An 18,626-nucleotide genomic window follows, 5' to 3' on the forward strand; every position below is an offset into this window, starting at 1 on the left:
TTGAATTACAGATGTATAAAATGGAAATGTTTCCTAATTAAAATTCATTTGAGAGGCAGAACGAGGAAGAGCTGGAGCTATACAGCACTTTCCTGGATGTTAGGACAAGGAGATAAAGATTTAATGTGGACATAATAATTAAATGAGAGGAAGTAGTGGATCTTCCAATAAGACATTCTCAGGAGGAACAAAGTTTAAGGTGCTGCTTTAGCTTTGGGGGCTGTTTTCCCAACCTCAAAATGCAGAAGGGCTTTCATGAAATAGGGATACAAAATTGTATGCATGGGAAACACGATAACAAATTCATTGTAAATGTTTAGCATGAGTAATGACCATGAATTAGATTATCCTTATCCACGTTCACCTAAGAAAACATGGGGTGAAAGCTTAGCTCTGTTGTTGGTTCATGCTTTTGCCTGAATTTAAGATATCTGATGAATTCATTTTAAAGTTGCTTTTGGTACCACACTCCCAACAATGAAGGCACTTCCCCCCATATTTTCATTTAATTTTGTTTCTTTCCATTTAATATGATATAATTTATATATTCCTGACACACAAAATCCTGTCAAGTGCACATAGCTACTTCATGAGAATGCATTATCCTAAGAGTCTACAGTTAGTTATATTAGTATATCAATATGTAATTTTTCCATTACTACCTAAAGAATAGCCCTGGCTTAGGAGACAGGAGGAAGGAGTATATTCAGTGATATTAGTCTACATAAAAACATCCCAAGATGCTAGGTCACTTTCGTTAGTCATGATAAGAATGCCTCCTTGGGTGCATAAATCAGAAGCAAGTTTATGTGGCAGAGTTATGTAAGGAAACTTACACGAGTGCCTGCCCACAAACCATGCAATTTAGAAACAGCCAAGAAACAAAACCGTATAGAAGGAGGGATAAATAACAACATTGTATTAAGGGTTATTATGCAGCTATAAAGACTCAATATGACCCTAGCAGTATAGCAAAAAAATAGTTATGAAAAGAAGCTATTTCTTATGCTCAGAGCTAATTTTCAAACATATGTACCTGTATTTGAAACTTTGAGCATTTCACACATTTTTCTGTATCTGAAAAAAAAAATGGATCCAAACTGATATTGTGGTATCAAGATAGCTGAAAACAGTTCATATCAAGGTAGCCAAAAGCGAAGTTCAGTAAGAATTCATAAAAAGAACATCATCCCCACTGCTGAGAAAGATCTTATAATGGACACTTTGCTCTTATTGCCAAAAAATAATTTACCCTCCAATTTTGCTAGAAAAGGTGAAATATCTATAGTAATATGGTTTCATAAAAATTTTAATTAAGTGAAGGGTAAATTAAAATGTGTATATCAAACTTAGAGTACAAATAGTAATTTCAAAACTGAAACAACCAATTCCATTTCAAGAACATATATTCCACTATCAAATAGTTAATTAAATTTGATTTTCACATTACTTAGAACAAAATAGTATATTTTAGCTTTTAATACTCAAGGGCATCAGTACATGAAAATAACATTTTATCATTCTGTTTAACATAATTAAGACATAAAATAACATAAAAATATGTAAATTTTTTAATCTATATTTGCTATAAGAATGGATAGGAAATATGAAAACACATTCATATAACTAGAGATGGAAGAAATTTTAATGATTGTAAAAATGTTCTTATCTCCCAGTACATGATTAATATGTTATGCCATATTGAATACATACTTCTAATATTTCTTCCTGTTTATAGGTGTTTGACTGAGAATATTATGTTTTATATATAGAGAAAATAACGTAAGAATTCTAGAAACGGTTTAAAGTTTACATAGTAGACTTGTGATCCCATGACTGAAACATCAAATAATAAACTATAGCATAAGGACTTAGTCTGTGCTCAATAGGAGACATTACTATCCCTTTGCACTCATGTTAACAGGAAACACACTAACAAAACTCAGAACACATGCCTCCTCTCTCCTCCTCCACTTACTGCTTTGTAAGTCCTCTTCTGCCCAGCGTGTTTCCGAATTTGTTCTCCATTCGGCCCTGTTTCAACATGCATGGAATAGATGATGTCAAAGAAATCTTCAACCACAGCCACTCTCCTTAATGACAGCTTCTCATCAACTCCAACACCATCCTGGAGATGAAACCAAACAACGACAATAAACAAAAACACATAAGATTAATGAAATTATTTGAGTTTTAGATGAGGCTGATTAAATCAAACTATTTTGATAAAATGAACCAAATCTTCTCCAAGAAAACTCTTGCCTTCTTTCTTCTTTTAAGACACGATTTTTCTATGTATCCCAGGCTGGACTCAATTTCTCAGATCTGCTGCTTCCGACAGAACCACCATGCCCAGAAATCCCATAAATAAGTGTATTACACACAATGAATTATAAAATGTTAGCGAAAACCATGGTTAATAAGAAGTAAATCATATTTACCCATCAATTCCATCTTTTTAGTTCTTTTTTTAATTTTCCATTTTGATTGTTTTTTTTATTTATTTTTCTTATTTTGCATATCTATCCCAGTTCCCTCTCCTCTCCCTACCTCTGTCCCTCTCTCCCTCCCATGCCCCCTGACCACCCTCCCCTCCCATATCCCCCACTCCACATGTAGGGTGATGCTTTCCAAGAGGGGCCATCTAAACCTGTCAAGTCATTTGGAGTAGGGACTAGGCCCTCCCTCCTACCTCTAGGTTAAGGGAGTAACTCTCCATGGGGAATGTGACCCCAATGCCCTTTTGTGCACTAGGGATACATCCTGGTTCCACTGTGAGAGGTCCCTTAGACTGCCCAGGCCTTCTAACTGATACCCATGTTCGGGGGATCTGAGTCAGTCCAATGCTGGATTCCCAGGTATCAACCTGGGGGCCCATTAGCTCCCCCTTGTTCAGGTCAGCTGTCTCTATGGGTTTCTTCAGTCTGGTCTGGTCCTTTCTCTCTGCATCTGGATTCCAGTTCAGCTCAGTGTTTAGCTGTGGGTGTCTGCTTCTGTTTCCATCAGCTAGTAGATGGGGGCTCTATTATGGTGAATAAGTTAGTCATCAATCTCATTATCAGGAAATGGCATTAATAGTAGCCTTTCCACTGTTGCTCAAATTGTTAGTAGGGGTCAGTCTTGTAGGTCTCTGAACATTTCTCTAGAGTCATTTTTCTCCATCTTTTGAGTTCTTATAATGATTCCTAGCCATCTGCATAATTTTTAAATTATGAATTACATTTTAGAGCCTGGTAATTTTTTCTGTAGTAATTCTACTCTAGAAAATTCTCAATCCATGCAAACAGTATTTGAGTTAATGGGTCATGCCTGTTGTATTTAGAAAATAAAAGACAGATAATAATATAGGGTCTCTAATTCCAAACAGTGAACTTGAGAAATAAAAGGTATCTCTCTCCAATTGTAAACTGAGTAGCAGATGTACTAAAAATTAGAAAGCCATTTTTTAAGGCTGAGGTTCTCAACCTGTGGATCAGAACCCCTTTGTGGATCCAATGACCCATTCACAAGAGTTTCATATCAGATAACCTGCTTAGCAGATGTTTTCATTACAACTCATGACAGCAGCAAAATTACAGTTATAAAGTTGCAACAAAAGTAATTTTACGGTCACCACACCATAAGGAACTGTATTAAAGAGTCACAACATTAGGAAGGTTGAGAACCACTGTTATAAGGAATAGCCAGTGTGTGACCAATGGATCTCCCAAACAAAACTTCATATTTTGAGCAAATTGCATATGCATGTCTAAATTCAAGTTTTTACAGCAAAATGGGGACAATAGAAGCTGTTTCGCAAGAACATTGTGAGCACTAAGTGAAATCAAGTATGTACAGCATGTGATCCAGTCTGAATGCTGGCAGCACTTGCCAGTTTAATAATCACATTACAATATAATTAAGGTCATATAGGCATGCCAAGGATCATCATGTCATCTCCTATTCAAGGAGCTCAGTGGAAGAAATATAACTTGACATATAAGGAGGTTTTTATGTTTCAGTTGAGGGATGTCCAGCCAAGAATAAAGAGTTGAAATGGATGCTAAATCATATTAAATGGTAGGCTTGAAACACTAGAAAAGATTAATATTCCACTCAAAAAGTTAATCTTATATGACTGCAGCAGAAAATGTGTTCCTGTTTTTACAAACCCATCTACACCAACATTTGCATGTATACACACAACATGAATGAGCACCCACACATAATGTTCATATTTGGACCCTGAAAAATAACCTGGCATAATACAGCCTTCCCTTGCCATTATTGCTTGAAAACACTATGAAGTACACCAGTTGATTATTCAACTAATGGCCAGCTCTGATAGTATACACAAACAAGTAACATAATACAAATTGAATATATAAATATATATATATATATATATATATATTTAAAGAAGCCATGAATTTTAATTTTTACTCATTTTTACATATACCAACCACAGTTTCTGCCTCCTCTCCTCCCAATTCCCCCCACCCACCCCTATCCATTCCTCAGAAAGGGTAAGGTCTCTTCTGGGGAATCAACAAGGCCTGGACATTCAGCTAATTCAGGATCAAGACCCTTCACACACGTCAAGGCTGAGCAAGTCTGTTTGTGGGAACCCTGGCAGTGGGGCCAGGATCTATCCCTGGAACATGATCTGGCTTTTTAAAGCCCATTCCATATGGTGGGTTGCCTTGAAAAAGCATGAATTTTAATTGTTTAAAAAAGTGTAGGTACACAGGCAAGGTTTGGGAAAAGGAGGAAAGGGGAAATAATGTAATTTTAATATCAATTTGTTGTGAGATATTTGATTACACTGTGTAAAGATATGTCACTGTGATTGCTTAATAAAAAGCTAATAGCTAAGAAGCCAATAACTAGGCAGGAGGGACAGATAAAAATCTTGGAAGAAGAAAGGCAGAGTCACCAGCCAGACACAGAGTGAGCAAGACCTGCAGTTGACGAGGTAAAAGCCATTAGTCATGTGACTAATAAAGATGAATAAAAAATGGGTTAATTTAAGTTCTAAGAGATAGTGGGACAAGTGTAAACCACAGACTTGGCCTAATTAATAATAAGTCTTTTTGTCATTTTCTGTGAGCTTGCAGCCCACATGAAAAAAAAATCTGTCTACATCCACCTTTAATCAAAAATAATTCCGTGGTAGGGCAATTACAACAAGTGAAAGTGTTAAGCAGTCAATGAGTCAAAGGAAAGATTGTCCTCTGATGGCAACACTAACAGGCTGAGCTTTCTGCAAAATGAAAAGCAGGTCTGCTTCTTAATTTTTTTTGTACCTTTTACTTGTGCATGTGCAGTTTGCTGTAGGCTTCGTATGTGGCAGAGCCTGGAGCATCAGGCTTATTTGATGTCATATATGAGATAGCATAGTAGGCTCAACTGCCAGGTCTTTTATCACTCTTCTTTGTGAAGGCTCCATCACACATCACCTGTGATACTGACAGTTTCTAATTTGGCTTCAGATCTTTCTCATAGCTCTTTTTTAAAGCCCTGGGACAACCCTTCTATACTAGGATCCCAAGAATAACATCATTCTGCCTCAGGACACAAGACCAAAGACTACACAGAATTCAACAGTGACCCTTCTGGAAACACACACAGCTTAAAGGGCAGTGTCCAAGAAAGCACAACTGGTCCCAGAGGTCTCATGCTAGCCTGCATCTCCCATCCTCAGAGAATATCCATCCTCCTAAGTATAAATCCAAATTCTAACTCTGTCCATCTATAAAGCCATCCATGAAACTATCTGCTTTTCTCCACATCATATAATTTGTATAAATTTACTCCTATTTCTTTGCCAAATAACCAAATGTACACTTTGTATAACCTTACAAATGGAGATAAATGTGTTTTCTTTCCCAGATTCATTTGAATAAAACCTGTTTATCTGCTTAAATCTAAAATAATAACCTATTTATCTATTTGGTCAGGTATCTGAAAATCCCAAATATTAGCAAGTCCTGTGTTAGTTACTAGAATTACCACATATATGTATGTATGTGATATATTTATGTATGTGTATATATGTACATATTAGTATGTGTATAATATAAATATAAATTATATATATATATATATATAATAGTACTTGATGATACCTACTGTCTAGTGCAGGAAAGAGATATTAAAGAGTAAGTTGCCTGAGAATACATTGTCATTGCTCTATATAACTATTTAACAAAACATAAATTGATTGTATCATAGTATTGCACATCAGAAGTCCAAAGTCAAGTGTCAATAAAGCTGTATTCTATCTTGAATCCCTGGAGGAAAACCAGTCTCTCCTCCTGCTTCTGATTGGCTGTTAACATTCCATGGTTAGGCATTCAGAACACTGCCTTTTCTTCTATATGCCTCTCTTCCATAACCTCTCTTAATAGGGAGCTTTATGGTAACACTAAAAGCCATTAAAGAGGGACTGAGGAGTTGACTCATGGAGTAAATTGCTGAATGTGAAAATTCTGAGGACTAGCCCAGAACCAATGAAAGCCAGGCATGGTGGTACACTTCTGTAATCTCAGTGCTCCTATGGTGAGATGGAAGGCAGCAGCAGGGGGAATCCCATAATGAAGAGAGGAGGTGGGCATAAAGTTCCATGCCTAGCCAAGGAGTTATTGGCAACTGGGAGCTGTTGGGAAGGGGTGTCAACTTCCTTTAAGGAGGCACTTGCCTGGCAGATTGAGCATGATACAGTGGATGGCTGTAACTCAAAAGCATATGGACAGCACAATTTCGACTAGATGGGCTTTACAAGATAATAAATATGAGCACAAAAAGCTGTGTGGAAAGGAATGAAAGCATGGTTTAGGGAGAAACCATGGGTGGGTGTGTGAATATGATTGAAACATATGATATTAAATTCTCAGATAATTAATAAAAAAGTTGACATTAGAAATTACTAGGATTTTTCTAAAGACGTTACTCTGTTAGTGACAGGGAATGTAAATCAGACAAGTCCTGGGACAACACTTCCCATTTACTGGCTTTGCCTCATATGAAAAGACATGATGATTTAGAGACATTAAAACCCTTATACATGTTGACTAAAAATGCTAAATTATACAGTGACCCTGCAGGCAATTCATCAGTAACTTAACATTCATTGAACAGATGTGCCTGATTATCTTATCTGGTCAACACCAATATATACCCTAGAGGAATGATAAACCAAGTCCACACAAATTTGAACAAATATCAGTAGCAGCATTTACTTTTGCTTTTTCTGGAGCATTTTATTTCTGGAGCAACATAAAGTAATTAGTACATCAGTATATTATAATTTTTTGCAAAAAGTATGCTTAGTCAATACTAATAACACAATTATTTTTGTGAAAAGATAGTTATACCCTGTCAATAACTGATGAACATCTGCACTTCCTAGATAATTCAAGGTTTTGCACATTTGGATATCAAGTTTTTCAGTTTAATTATATGTACTTTCTTCTGGATATATATTCTCGGTTAAGTTTCTCTAATATAAAAATCTCTTTCCCACATTTACACACTTGATTGTGTATTTCTTCTCTTAGTCTCACTTTCCTCTACAATTATTTGTTGACCCTTCCTTGTATGTGTGTGTGTGTTGGGGGGGGTCATCATCAAGGCTTTTGATTCTTTTGTTTTTCTTTTATTAAAGGTAGATTTTTTCATGTAATATATCTTGATCACATTTCTTCTCCCTCTACTCATCACAGGTCCTCCCCACACACCCCCATCTGATTCCACTCTTTCTGTCTCTCCTTAGAAAAGCAGGCCTCTAAGGAATTAATGTGATTCAAAATACAATATAATGATAACACAAAAATAAACACTTTAGAATGTAAAAACAACAAAAATCAGAAGTCAAAGTGCTTAAGAAAAAGCACAAGAAACAGATTGCAGACTCAGAATCCCATAAAAACACAAAATTGAAAGTCATAATATATGCACAACGGCTTGTAGTGTTAAAAAGGGAAAGAGGAAAAATAAAGTAAAATAAAAATAAAAACAAAATTTAAGGGGGGAACGCCCTCACATGATAATATTTTGTCACCAAATGTAGTGTCCAGTACTAGAAATGTGTTACACCTTATTGAATATTTGGCCAAAGGGTTCCCATGGTTACCCCCAAATAACCAGGCTATGTCCAAGCCTTCAGGTTGCTCTTTACAAATTAACAGCAAGGCTCCATTGCTTAAGACATGCCTTCACAATTCATCAAATGTGGAGAAGTCAAGCTGTTGCCTACAAATAGCCTTCATCCCTATAGGCTAGTTCTGTTGGTACCCAAAGACACTCTGCTTGCTACCAAAGGAGAAGTGTAAACACCAACTCAGCTATAAAATTTTCCATATACAATGGTGACCTGCCTGCAAGATACAATAGAATAATGGTAGAACAAAGCTTGTGGAAGTAACCAATAAATATGTGAATTGACTTAATGCCTCCTTCATAAGATGGAATCCATACTTAATGTTCCTGAGTAACACAGAATCTGAAACTATATAGTCCAGAGGTCCTGGGTAAAATGAACTATTAGTGTTCTACTAAGGAATTTTAGCAATAAAATGATTCCTAATGATAATGTGCTTTACTCAAAGATCAATGTCTTTGAAGATCATCAAAAAAGATTTTTCCAGGATGGTCTGGGGGCAAAGGAGTGAGGTAGGTAGGGAAGAAGGGAGGGAGGAAAGGAGGAAGGGAGGAGAGAACTGGGATCGATATGTAAAATAAGAAAAAAAAAAGATTTGTCCTATAACAGATAAGAAAAATTACAAAGAACCACAGCCAAAGAATATTGCAGAAAGTGAGAGACCTTGGAACACCCAGCCACAAATGGAATATCTCCATCAAATCTCTGTCCTCAGAGACTAGTGAACCCTGCAGAAGAGGAGGCAGAAAGAGTATAAGGGCTTAAGGGATGGAGGACTCCAAGGAAACAAAACTATATACAGACACATATATGAACTCACAGAGATTATAGCAGCATGCACAGGGCCTGCATGGGACTGTACCAGATTGGGTTATAGATCTGAAAGAAGTTTACACATACCTCCAACCCTAACCCAGAGCTATCTCCAATTTATAACCACTTGCAAATGAAAATTTAATTTTCTACAAAGGAGTCTCACTGAGCAAACTATTCTTAAGGGTGGGCCTCATACCCAGCAACAGATGGCCAATAGAAAATGAACTCAACATAATATTTTGAGGTTCCTTGTTTTATAATAGCAGCACCTTTTAACATCAAATGATAGGAATCTAAAGTTCTTTGAAATGAAGTGTACATGTGTATGGTATAACTATGCAAGTGAATACAACTCAACAAACAAAGGATAAAATATTGGTCATGATAAGTCATGAATGAACACTGAAGATACCAAGTCAGAGAAATCAGAAATAGGCCAAAACTACCAGACACCTGAAGGCAGACAAAACCACCAGAGTCTGCCACCTTTGGTGTCTGGAATCCACATGCAACTACCAGGAGAGGTAATTGCCGGACCTCCTTCTGCCCACTTCCAACTCCTCCTTGGAGTCTGCTGACCCTGAAACAGCATGGAGCCTCATGCCACCCTCTGAATCCTTCAGAGATCTGGGGGGGGGGGCAGATAAAGCCATCCAGTGTCTTCCTCCACTAGAAACTATGACCTGCCTGCATCCACTGGGAGGGAGACTTGTGATGGGAGATGTCACTCTGTAAATGTTTCTCATGCTGGTTAATGAATAAAGCACTATTGGCCAATAGGAAAGGAAGATAGGAGGGGCTAGGAGATAAGGAGGAAATAGAAAGTAGCAAGGAGGAGTCAACATGGAGAGTCGGGAGAAAGCAGTATGCTGGCCGGCTCCCCGGTAAGAGAAATACATAGATCAGCAGAAATGGGTTAATACTTAAGACAGAGCTAGCCAATAAGAAACTAGTACCTGGCCAACAGAATTATATCTAATATAGAGTCTCAGTGTGTTATTTGGGGCTGGCACGGCAGTGGGACAAGACTAGGCGGCGGGCGGAAAAAACCTTACTCATTACAGACTTGGGGACAGACCAACCCATCCAGAGTCTGCTGTCATCAGAGTCTTGGACCTGAACCCACTGGGAGAAGAAGACACCCCACCTGCACCCACTGGAAGAAGAGGTGAAAATACAACAGTAAGAAATCAGACACAAAAGACCATGCATTGTATGGTTCAATACATGTGAAGGATAAGACAAAAGGAAATTAATGCAAACATAAATTTGATGAAATCTAGTCTAGAAACAGGAGAATGTAGAGCTACTACTGATGGTTAAGTTCTTTTAAGAATGAAATTATTCTAAATTTAGATGATAGTGATTTTTGTATAAGTCTTTGAACTTACTGAAAATACCAAATTTACACTTTAAGTGATGAATAATATGGTATGTGAATTATTTTTTAGCAAAGCTGTTAAAATGTATTATCTAATAATAAGTAGAAGATTTGTGGGAAGAAAGTAAGATGCAGGGATGAGATACTGAACAAATAGCAGGCAAAGAACTCTCCTAGCATACATGAGGCCATGTATTTTATCCCAGCAGTATGGATTGAGAAAACTCAAATAAGATATAAATGAGTTGTCCACATAAATGCTAAGGTTGTTACTAAGTGGCTGAAACTAAACTGTAATAGAAGCAGATATGGGGTAGGGTATAAACATTAGGTAATTATCTCATAAAGGAAGTACACAAGTACATGAGGTTATAAACTTTACTGACATAAAAGATGTGTGGCTTATAATTTTACACAATAAAATATATTTCATAAAAAATTCTATGTAGGAGACTAATTCTCACAGGATACTTTCATGGACTTCTATGTTTAGCAGGCCTATGGTTGTTGGTCAATTACATCATAAATGAAATATCATCTTAGGTGCCACCCATTTTCTTAATTATTTTTGTATAATATGGTAGTTTAATTACTGTTAAATATTATCTCACCCATCAATAAATTTTGATCATTAGACTAATAATTCAAATTCCATGCTATGAAAATAGATAAAAGAATAACCCTGGTTTATGGCATTTTCTGGTTTCTAAGTCGAAAACTTCCATCATAACCGTTTCAAGCCACCACTATGTAATCACTTGAACAAAGAACTGGGAGGAAATGAACAGAAATACTGAACAGAAATACTATATTATGTGGTGTTGTCACCCTGACATTGCATTACCAGAATAACCCCTTCAAGAGAATATAAATAACTACACTATAAAAGAGCTTGGTATTGATAAATTCTGAGTAATTTTTATAGTTACAAATTACTTAACATTTTAGCTAATTTTTAGTAATGTCATATTCTCAGATATGAATAATTAAAATAAGATATTATTTACTCTAGAGTTATAAAAGACTCAGTCATAATGCCAATGATTTGTATCAATTAAGATGAGGGAATGGCATATTTACTGAATTCAGTGAATATTTTATGAGATAAGTTTTAAAATAAAGGTGTGAAAAGAGAACAAGAATTCAGTAAACTAATTCATCTACTATGACAATTCAGGGTCCTGTGAAAATATTTTGGTATTATAGACAAAAAAATTATATCTAAGCCAATATGAGAAGGCTAAGCAAACATGTGAGTGTAGTCTATGACAGAAATCTCTTTTCAAATTATCCTGCTTTTCCACACACAATTCACTTAATAGAATTATCTAACACCAACATATCACGGTATTTACTGAGTAAGACTTGCTGGGTGAAAGTATTTGCCACTCTCCCCTCCTCAGTTCACCTGTTATCTAACAGGTGTCTTAACTGGTAAAAATCATTGTAATCATATAGTAGCCATTGTAATTGAGAGGAATTCTAGTGAAATATTTAGATCCAAAAGCAGAATGAAGGGCTGCTAATTAGAAAAAAATGATATTGATATATAATGAGAGAGAGAGAAAGAGAGAGGGAAAGAGAGACAGGGAGAGAGTAAAGGAGAGAGAGAGCTTAAAGACACAAACATAATGTTTCTAGGACTCAACTCTCACAAATTCCAAACCGGATTAACTCACAAGATCACCAGTAAATAATCAAATTTTTGCAGTCACCATCAAGATTGTATTTATAGCAAGGCACCATTTATTCAACTAGAATAAACTAATTTCGAAGTGAACATGAGAAGCTCTGACCTTTATTGCCATAGGAAAAGATATTGCCATTTGACCTATAAGGCTTAAGTTCACAAAAATATCTATAAAAACAAACAGCAAAGCATCTACTGATTTATAAGAAAGTTTTAAGGTACAACATTTGAGCTTATGTATTGATCACTACAGATATTCACCATTTTGTGTAAAACCATATGCTTATAAATCAAAGTATGATTTTGAACATGCAGTGTACTTTTTCTTAGTTTTTTCTGTGTTTAAGTTACTGGCAGTATTTGTTAAAGGGAAGCAGATACAGAACAGGCATAATTTTAACCACATAATAATTTAGGGAAAGAAAAACAGGCCAAAATAAAAGCCACATAAAGAGAAAATGGAGGTTTTGAATCTACCAAAAAAAATTATGTCTGAGAAAAGCAACTCTACACAAAATTTATTAACTTTTCATCGGCTTTTCATTTTCAAAGACACGGAAAAAAATCCTATTTATTCCAAAATTGACAATTTACCCATGAAAACTGTGCTGCATTCCAAGTTTCTGTTTCTTCAATGAGAAGATAATTACAATTATTTACATGGAATATCCATCCTCTTTTCATCACAAACAAAAGGCCATGTTACTAGGAGGTCCAAACTTGCCAGCACAGAGAGATTATAAAGCAACCTCATCAGAAGCTCAGCCTATCAGACATAGTCTTACACCAGTGATGGGAGATGTCATTCTGTATATGTTTCTCATACTGGCTAATGAATAAAGCACTGTTGGCCAATAGGAAAGGAAGATAGGAGGGACTAGGAGACAAGGAGGAAATAGGAAGTAGGAAGGAGGAGTCAAGATGGAGAGTCTGGAAGCAGAATGCCAGCTGGTAAGAGAAATACATAAATCAGCAGAAATGGGTTAATACTTAAGACAGGGCTAGCCAATAAGAAACAAGTAACTGGCCAACAGTATAATATCAAATACAGAGTCTCTGTGTGTTATTTGGGGCTGGCGCGGCGGTGGTACAAGACTAAGCGGCGGGAGGAAAAACCCTACCCATTACACACCAGGGTTGTAGGAGCTACCTATCGGGCTCAATCTTACATCAGGGTTGTCAATGCTCCCTCACACATTCTGATGCTGCCCTTTTTGGAGCACCGGATTTTACTTCAGTATCAATTGAACTTTGCCTGGGATTTAAGAAGCACTCAACAGTTCTTAGTTCCTACTTTATTTAGCTAATATTAGTTCTTCAAACATCAGAGATTGTCATATAGAGATATAGAGCATTGAATATATAATGAAGGAAACGGACACGGACACCAAAAATAGCCAATATAATACAAAAGAAGAGGAGAGCAAGTAGTCTTGTACTATCTGAGTTTAAGACTCACACTAAAACTGCTATACTGTAATCAAGACAGTCTGACATTGGCAAAAATAAATGAATAAATGAATAAATAAATAAATAAATAGAGCCAAAAAATCAATAGAGTGGTTGTGCCCTGAAAACATACATACAAATGTTATATTTAGGAATATAACATGTGTATGCATTGTTATTGTAAAAACAAAGCTGGTGAGTATGAAGAAAAATGGGGATAGGTATATTGGAGGATTTGGAGGAAAGTAGTAATGTAACTAATTCATAGCATCAAAAAGTTAAACAAGTAAATAATAAAAGTTACAAAGACACTCCAAACAATAAAGAAATCATTTTTAAAAATGAAACACAGTGTCAGATGATGGTGGCACATGCCTTTATTCCCAGCATTTGGCAGGTGAATCTCTGTGAGTTCAAGCCCAGCCTGGTCTACAAAGTTACACAGAGACATCCTGTCTCAAAGAACAAAACAAAGCAAAATAAAACAAACAAACAAAAAAAGAAGTACAGACTGTGATGTGTGTATATAAACAAAAATATGTTTAAAAAAAAACAGTTACATTATACAAAGAGGCCACAAACATTACCAAGAAGAAAACCAGACAGTATCTCTATTGACCAAGATTATAGAGTAGGCAAATTGTGTCTAAAAGAAAGTTCTACATCACATGTCACTTGGAAAGTGCAAATTAACCAGCAATCCCACTACCTGTCTATTGAAGGGGCTAAAAATCCACAAAAAAGCCTCCAAAATACAAAACCATTTAATTTTCAACCATTACTCATGGGAATGAAAAGCATATATCAACTTTAGAAGATAAATTAAGTTTCCTTTAAAAACATTAAACATACTCTTGAGATATAATTCAGTAGTCACATCATTTGACATTAATCACAATAAGTCAAACTTTTACACCCACACACAAACACAAAAAAAAAATCATTAGGTAGATATTTATGTCTGCTTTGTTCACAAAAATGGCCAGTACTTTGCAATAGGCAAGATAACTTTCAGTAGATGTGTAGAGTACATGGCAACCAGAGAATGAAAAAGTACCCACCACAAAAAAAGAAATGAGCAATCCACTCAAGAAAAGCCACAGAATGAACTAAAGTGCATACTTCTAAATGAAGGGCATGGTTCTGAAAAGGATGTACATACTTGTGCAAAATCTCTACTGATAGAGACAGTAAAGAGTGGGTAGGTACTAAAGTTATAGGAGGAGATGAATATGTAGACGAAGTAAGTTTTTAGAACAGTCAGATTATGCTGGATGCTACTGTGATGGTGGATACATGCATTCTACACCTGTGACAATGAAAAGTGGTGTGAATTATGACATTTAAGTGATAATGGCTCATCAACAGCTTGCTGGTTGTGAGGAATCTTAATGCTATTGGCCTGAATGAGCCTATGTGGGTGGTGCACATTTAGAATGTTGCAGTTTTACTTGATGTTGCTGGAAATGTCAAATCTCTTTATTGCAGAAGTGAGGTGGAAAGTAGGGAACAGAGATCCTCAGAGGGCAAAATCACTGCTCTCCTGAAAGGCAATGACAAAACCCTACTCAAGGTCACCAAAAGCCAGCTCACAGAATTTTGCAAGCTAAATCTATTCAATAGAAATTATTTAAGACTTAAAAGAAAACTAAAACCTACCTACAAAAGGTTTACATGCATTACAGTATATGTATCTCTAAAAGTGTTTTCTTGGAATTTTTGAAACTTCATTATGTGTGGCAGCATGTGTCTGTAGCCCTCAATCTCAGGAAGTGTAGGCAGAAAAACTGAGTCTGAAACCAACCTAGGAAATATGCAAATATTACATCTCAACAACAACAACAAAAATACGTTTCCTGGGGTAAAAACATTTACTTCCTTCAACATTCTTTTAGCAAAGAAAGTTTCCCCCATGAAACAACTGCAAAGCCCGGGAAACAAGCAGGTTCAAATTGTTGATATCTGTTAGTCAGGCAAATGGGCAGGGTTGTGTGAGCAATGGGACACTAGACATGAATAGAACCTGCACATTAAAACAGATCATCCAAGGGCCAACGTCTCCCTGCTGGGACACAGAGGTCCAGAAAAAAAAGTCAGATATTTCCTCTTGCAAAGAAGCAAGGCAAGGTGACATGTTTGGCTTTGCTTTGGCTGAGGAACAAAAGACCCTGTTTTTACGGGAATCTTGAGAGACATAAATCTGAGTTAAGAAACACAATACATCTTTAACCAGGACAATATCATATTAAGAATCTACCCTTGAATTAGCAGCAGGAGAAACTGCATTTATAGCCATGTAACGGCTATATTTAAATCAGCTAGACAGAGAAGACAGATCAGCTTTACAGAATAGCAGGTCGTCTGGCAGCAGACGTCTAGATCCACAGTCAGAAGGCACCAGAATATCACACCAGGACTCTTGTGTGGATGTATACTGATGGATGCTTGTATGTACAGGCAATTATTATTGAAGAATGAGTATTGCCAGGCAAACAAAATTTAAAAATAGTACCACCTTATTATAATACTTATGGGAAGTCCTGTAGATTGAAACTGCCAGAAGATTCTAGAAGAGAAATACTAAAATTCCAAGTCTGATTTATTTGTGACACTTTAGAGATCTTTAGAGTTTCTCATATACTGTAATAGATACATCTATTCTTATGGACTTGGCTAGTGGATATTACTTTGGCCAGTGTTTTACAGAAAAGGAAACTGTGCACAGTAAAGAGAAACAGCTAAAATTAAGAACTAGTTTTGTTCCTCCATCTAGGAAATAACTTAGTCTTCTGCCTGTGCTTATTGGAATAATGGCAATGCCAAATATTTTGTGTAGTTAGTGTGTGCACTAACTAAATAGTGTGTAGTTAGTACATAACTACAAAAACAGACATAGAATCTTTGTTATACATTCTAATTATGTTCTCATACCATTTCAATTATTGTAAAATAATCATAAGTTTATTGAATGCCAGGAGTTATTTTAAAAAAAGATTTTTTTTTACTGTATAAGTGCCTGTATGTAGACCTTTTGCACAAAAGGGCAATGTCTGCAGAAACCTGAAGAAGTTGTTGGATCTCATAGAGTAGGATTTACATGTACCTGTGAACTATCCAACATTGTTACTGGGCAAGAAACATGGACCCTCTGGAGGTACAGTAAGTGTGCACTTAACTACTAACCACCTCTCCAGGCCCAGGGTTCATTTGCTCCCCTATTTTACATCACCAGCAATTATTAAAACTTTTAGCTTGTTGACTATGTTAAACACTCACATGTATTATTAGTCTTTTTGTTTTGTTTTGTTTTTCAAGACAGGGTTTCTCTGTAGCTTTGGAGTTGTCCTGGAACATGCTCTATAGAACAGCCTGGCCTTGAACTCACATAGATCCATATGCCTCTGCCTGAGTGCTGGAATTAAAGGCATGCATCACCACTGCCCAGCTATATTAGTCTTAACTCTTCATAATAACTGTTTAGTCCAAATTCATGTTTGTAATGCTGAAGCTCAGAGGCAGAGGCAGTGAATCTCTGTGAGTTTGAGGCCAGCCTGGTCTACAAAAGCTAGTTGCAGGAGAGGCTCCAAAGCCACATAGACCTGATTCCCCCCCAAAAAAAACCAAACAGTCTGCCTGTACATGTGCATGTATGTGCCTGTGCATGCACACATGCGTGCGTGCACACACACACACACACACACACACACACACACACACACACACACACTTAGAGAGGATATGCAACAGGCAGCTATGTGCCCTGCTGAAGTCCAAAGTGTTCTGCTAATCAAAAGGATTAAAATAATGAAGATGAAGAACAATTTGGAAGTCTGTGCCATAACTGCCATTAAAAATCTGTTGGAATGCAGGATACACACAAAAATGGGAGAGTTCATGATAAGAAAACAAAACAAAACAACAACAACAACAAAAGAAGCAGGTTGAAACCCAGAGAAATAAATGTAAAAACTGTGTGTGGAATGATGTGAATTTATGTAATGTGAGTACTCAGGCCAGGTAACAGAATAGTGGTCTGCACAAATTTGCTGTAGCGATGCCTGATCATAAATAACCCATGCCTGCCTACACAAAGACACCACTACCTCACTGCTCATGTATTGTGGCATGTACCAGTTTCATTAAATTATCTGCTACAATTTCCTCTTTATTCTCAAGGTAAGCATTAGAGAGTCCTTGTATTTTCAGCTGTCAGAACTAATACCATTGCAACATTTTCTCTGCCTGTTCCTTGTTGGTTTTGAATAATGTCTTAGTAGGGGCTACTGTTGGTATAATGAAACAACCATGATGGAAAAGTAAGTTGAGGAGGAAAGGGTTTTTTTTGTTTGTTTGTTTTGTTTTGATTTTTCCATATACTTCTACATCATAGTCCACTATTAAAGGAAGTCAGGGTAGAAAATGGAGGGTGAAGCCTGATGCCGGGGCCATGGAGTGATGCCATGTAGTGGATTGCTCTTCATGGATTGCTCAGCCTGCTTTATCTAAAGAACCCAGGACCATCAGCCCATGGGTGTGCCCACCCACAAGGGACTGGGCTTTCTCACAATGGTCACTAATTTTAAAAAATGCCTTTTATGCCTGCCTGCTCACAGTCAAATGTCTGGAGGCATTTTTCTCCTCTGAGGTTTGCTTCTCTCAGATATAACTATAGTTTATGTCTAGTTGAAATAAAATCAGCCAGCACAAATGCACAGTCAAGTAGGAGAGTTTCTTCAAAAAATGAATGTATATGTAACTAGCTTTTTAAAGGATTTTGTCTACTAACTTGTCTGCATTTTTCCTTTTATTGAAAATGGAACTTTTTCCCCACATAATACATCCTTATTACAGTTTCTCCCCCTACTCCTCTCAGTTCCTTCCCATCACTTATCCAATCTGGACCCACCCCTTTTTTTTGCCTCTTATTACAAACAGGATCCTAAGGAACAATAGTAAAATATAATGTAAAATAAGATAAATCAAAAAACTAACACATTGGAGTGGGACAAGTCAAACAGAAAGAAATGAGCCCAAGAGAAGACAAAAGAATCAGGGACCCACTCATTTGCACACTCAGGAATCCCATAAAAACACTAAAGTGACAGATAATATATACATAAGGGGTCTGGTACACACCCCTGAAGGCCCTA

At 36.6% G+C, this 18,626-nt stretch overlaps 1 protein-coding gene across 3 annotated transcripts in view; it reads right to left on the minus strand.

The window, feature by feature from the left end:
- The window catches only part of Nol4 (nucleolar protein 4), a 274,575-nt gene that overhangs the window by 207,518 nt on the left and 48,431 nt on the right, over positions 1 to 18,626 (minus strand). For all 3 annotated transcript variants that reach the window (XM_051202069.1, XM_051202068.1, XM_051202070.1), the window contains exon 2: positions 1,979 to 2,128. In XM_051202069.1, the coding sequence (XP_051058026.1) occupies positions 1,979 to 2,128 (150 nt within the window). The remainder of the gene's footprint in view (positions 1 to 1,978; positions 2,129 to 18,626) is intronic.

This window comes from Phodopus roborovskii, unplaced genomic scaffold, assembly GCF_943737965.1.
Source record: "Phodopus roborovskii unplaced genomic scaffold, PHOROB, whole genome shotgun sequence".
NCBI lineage: Eukaryota > Metazoa > Chordata > Mammalia > Rodentia > Cricetidae > Phodopus > Phodopus roborovskii.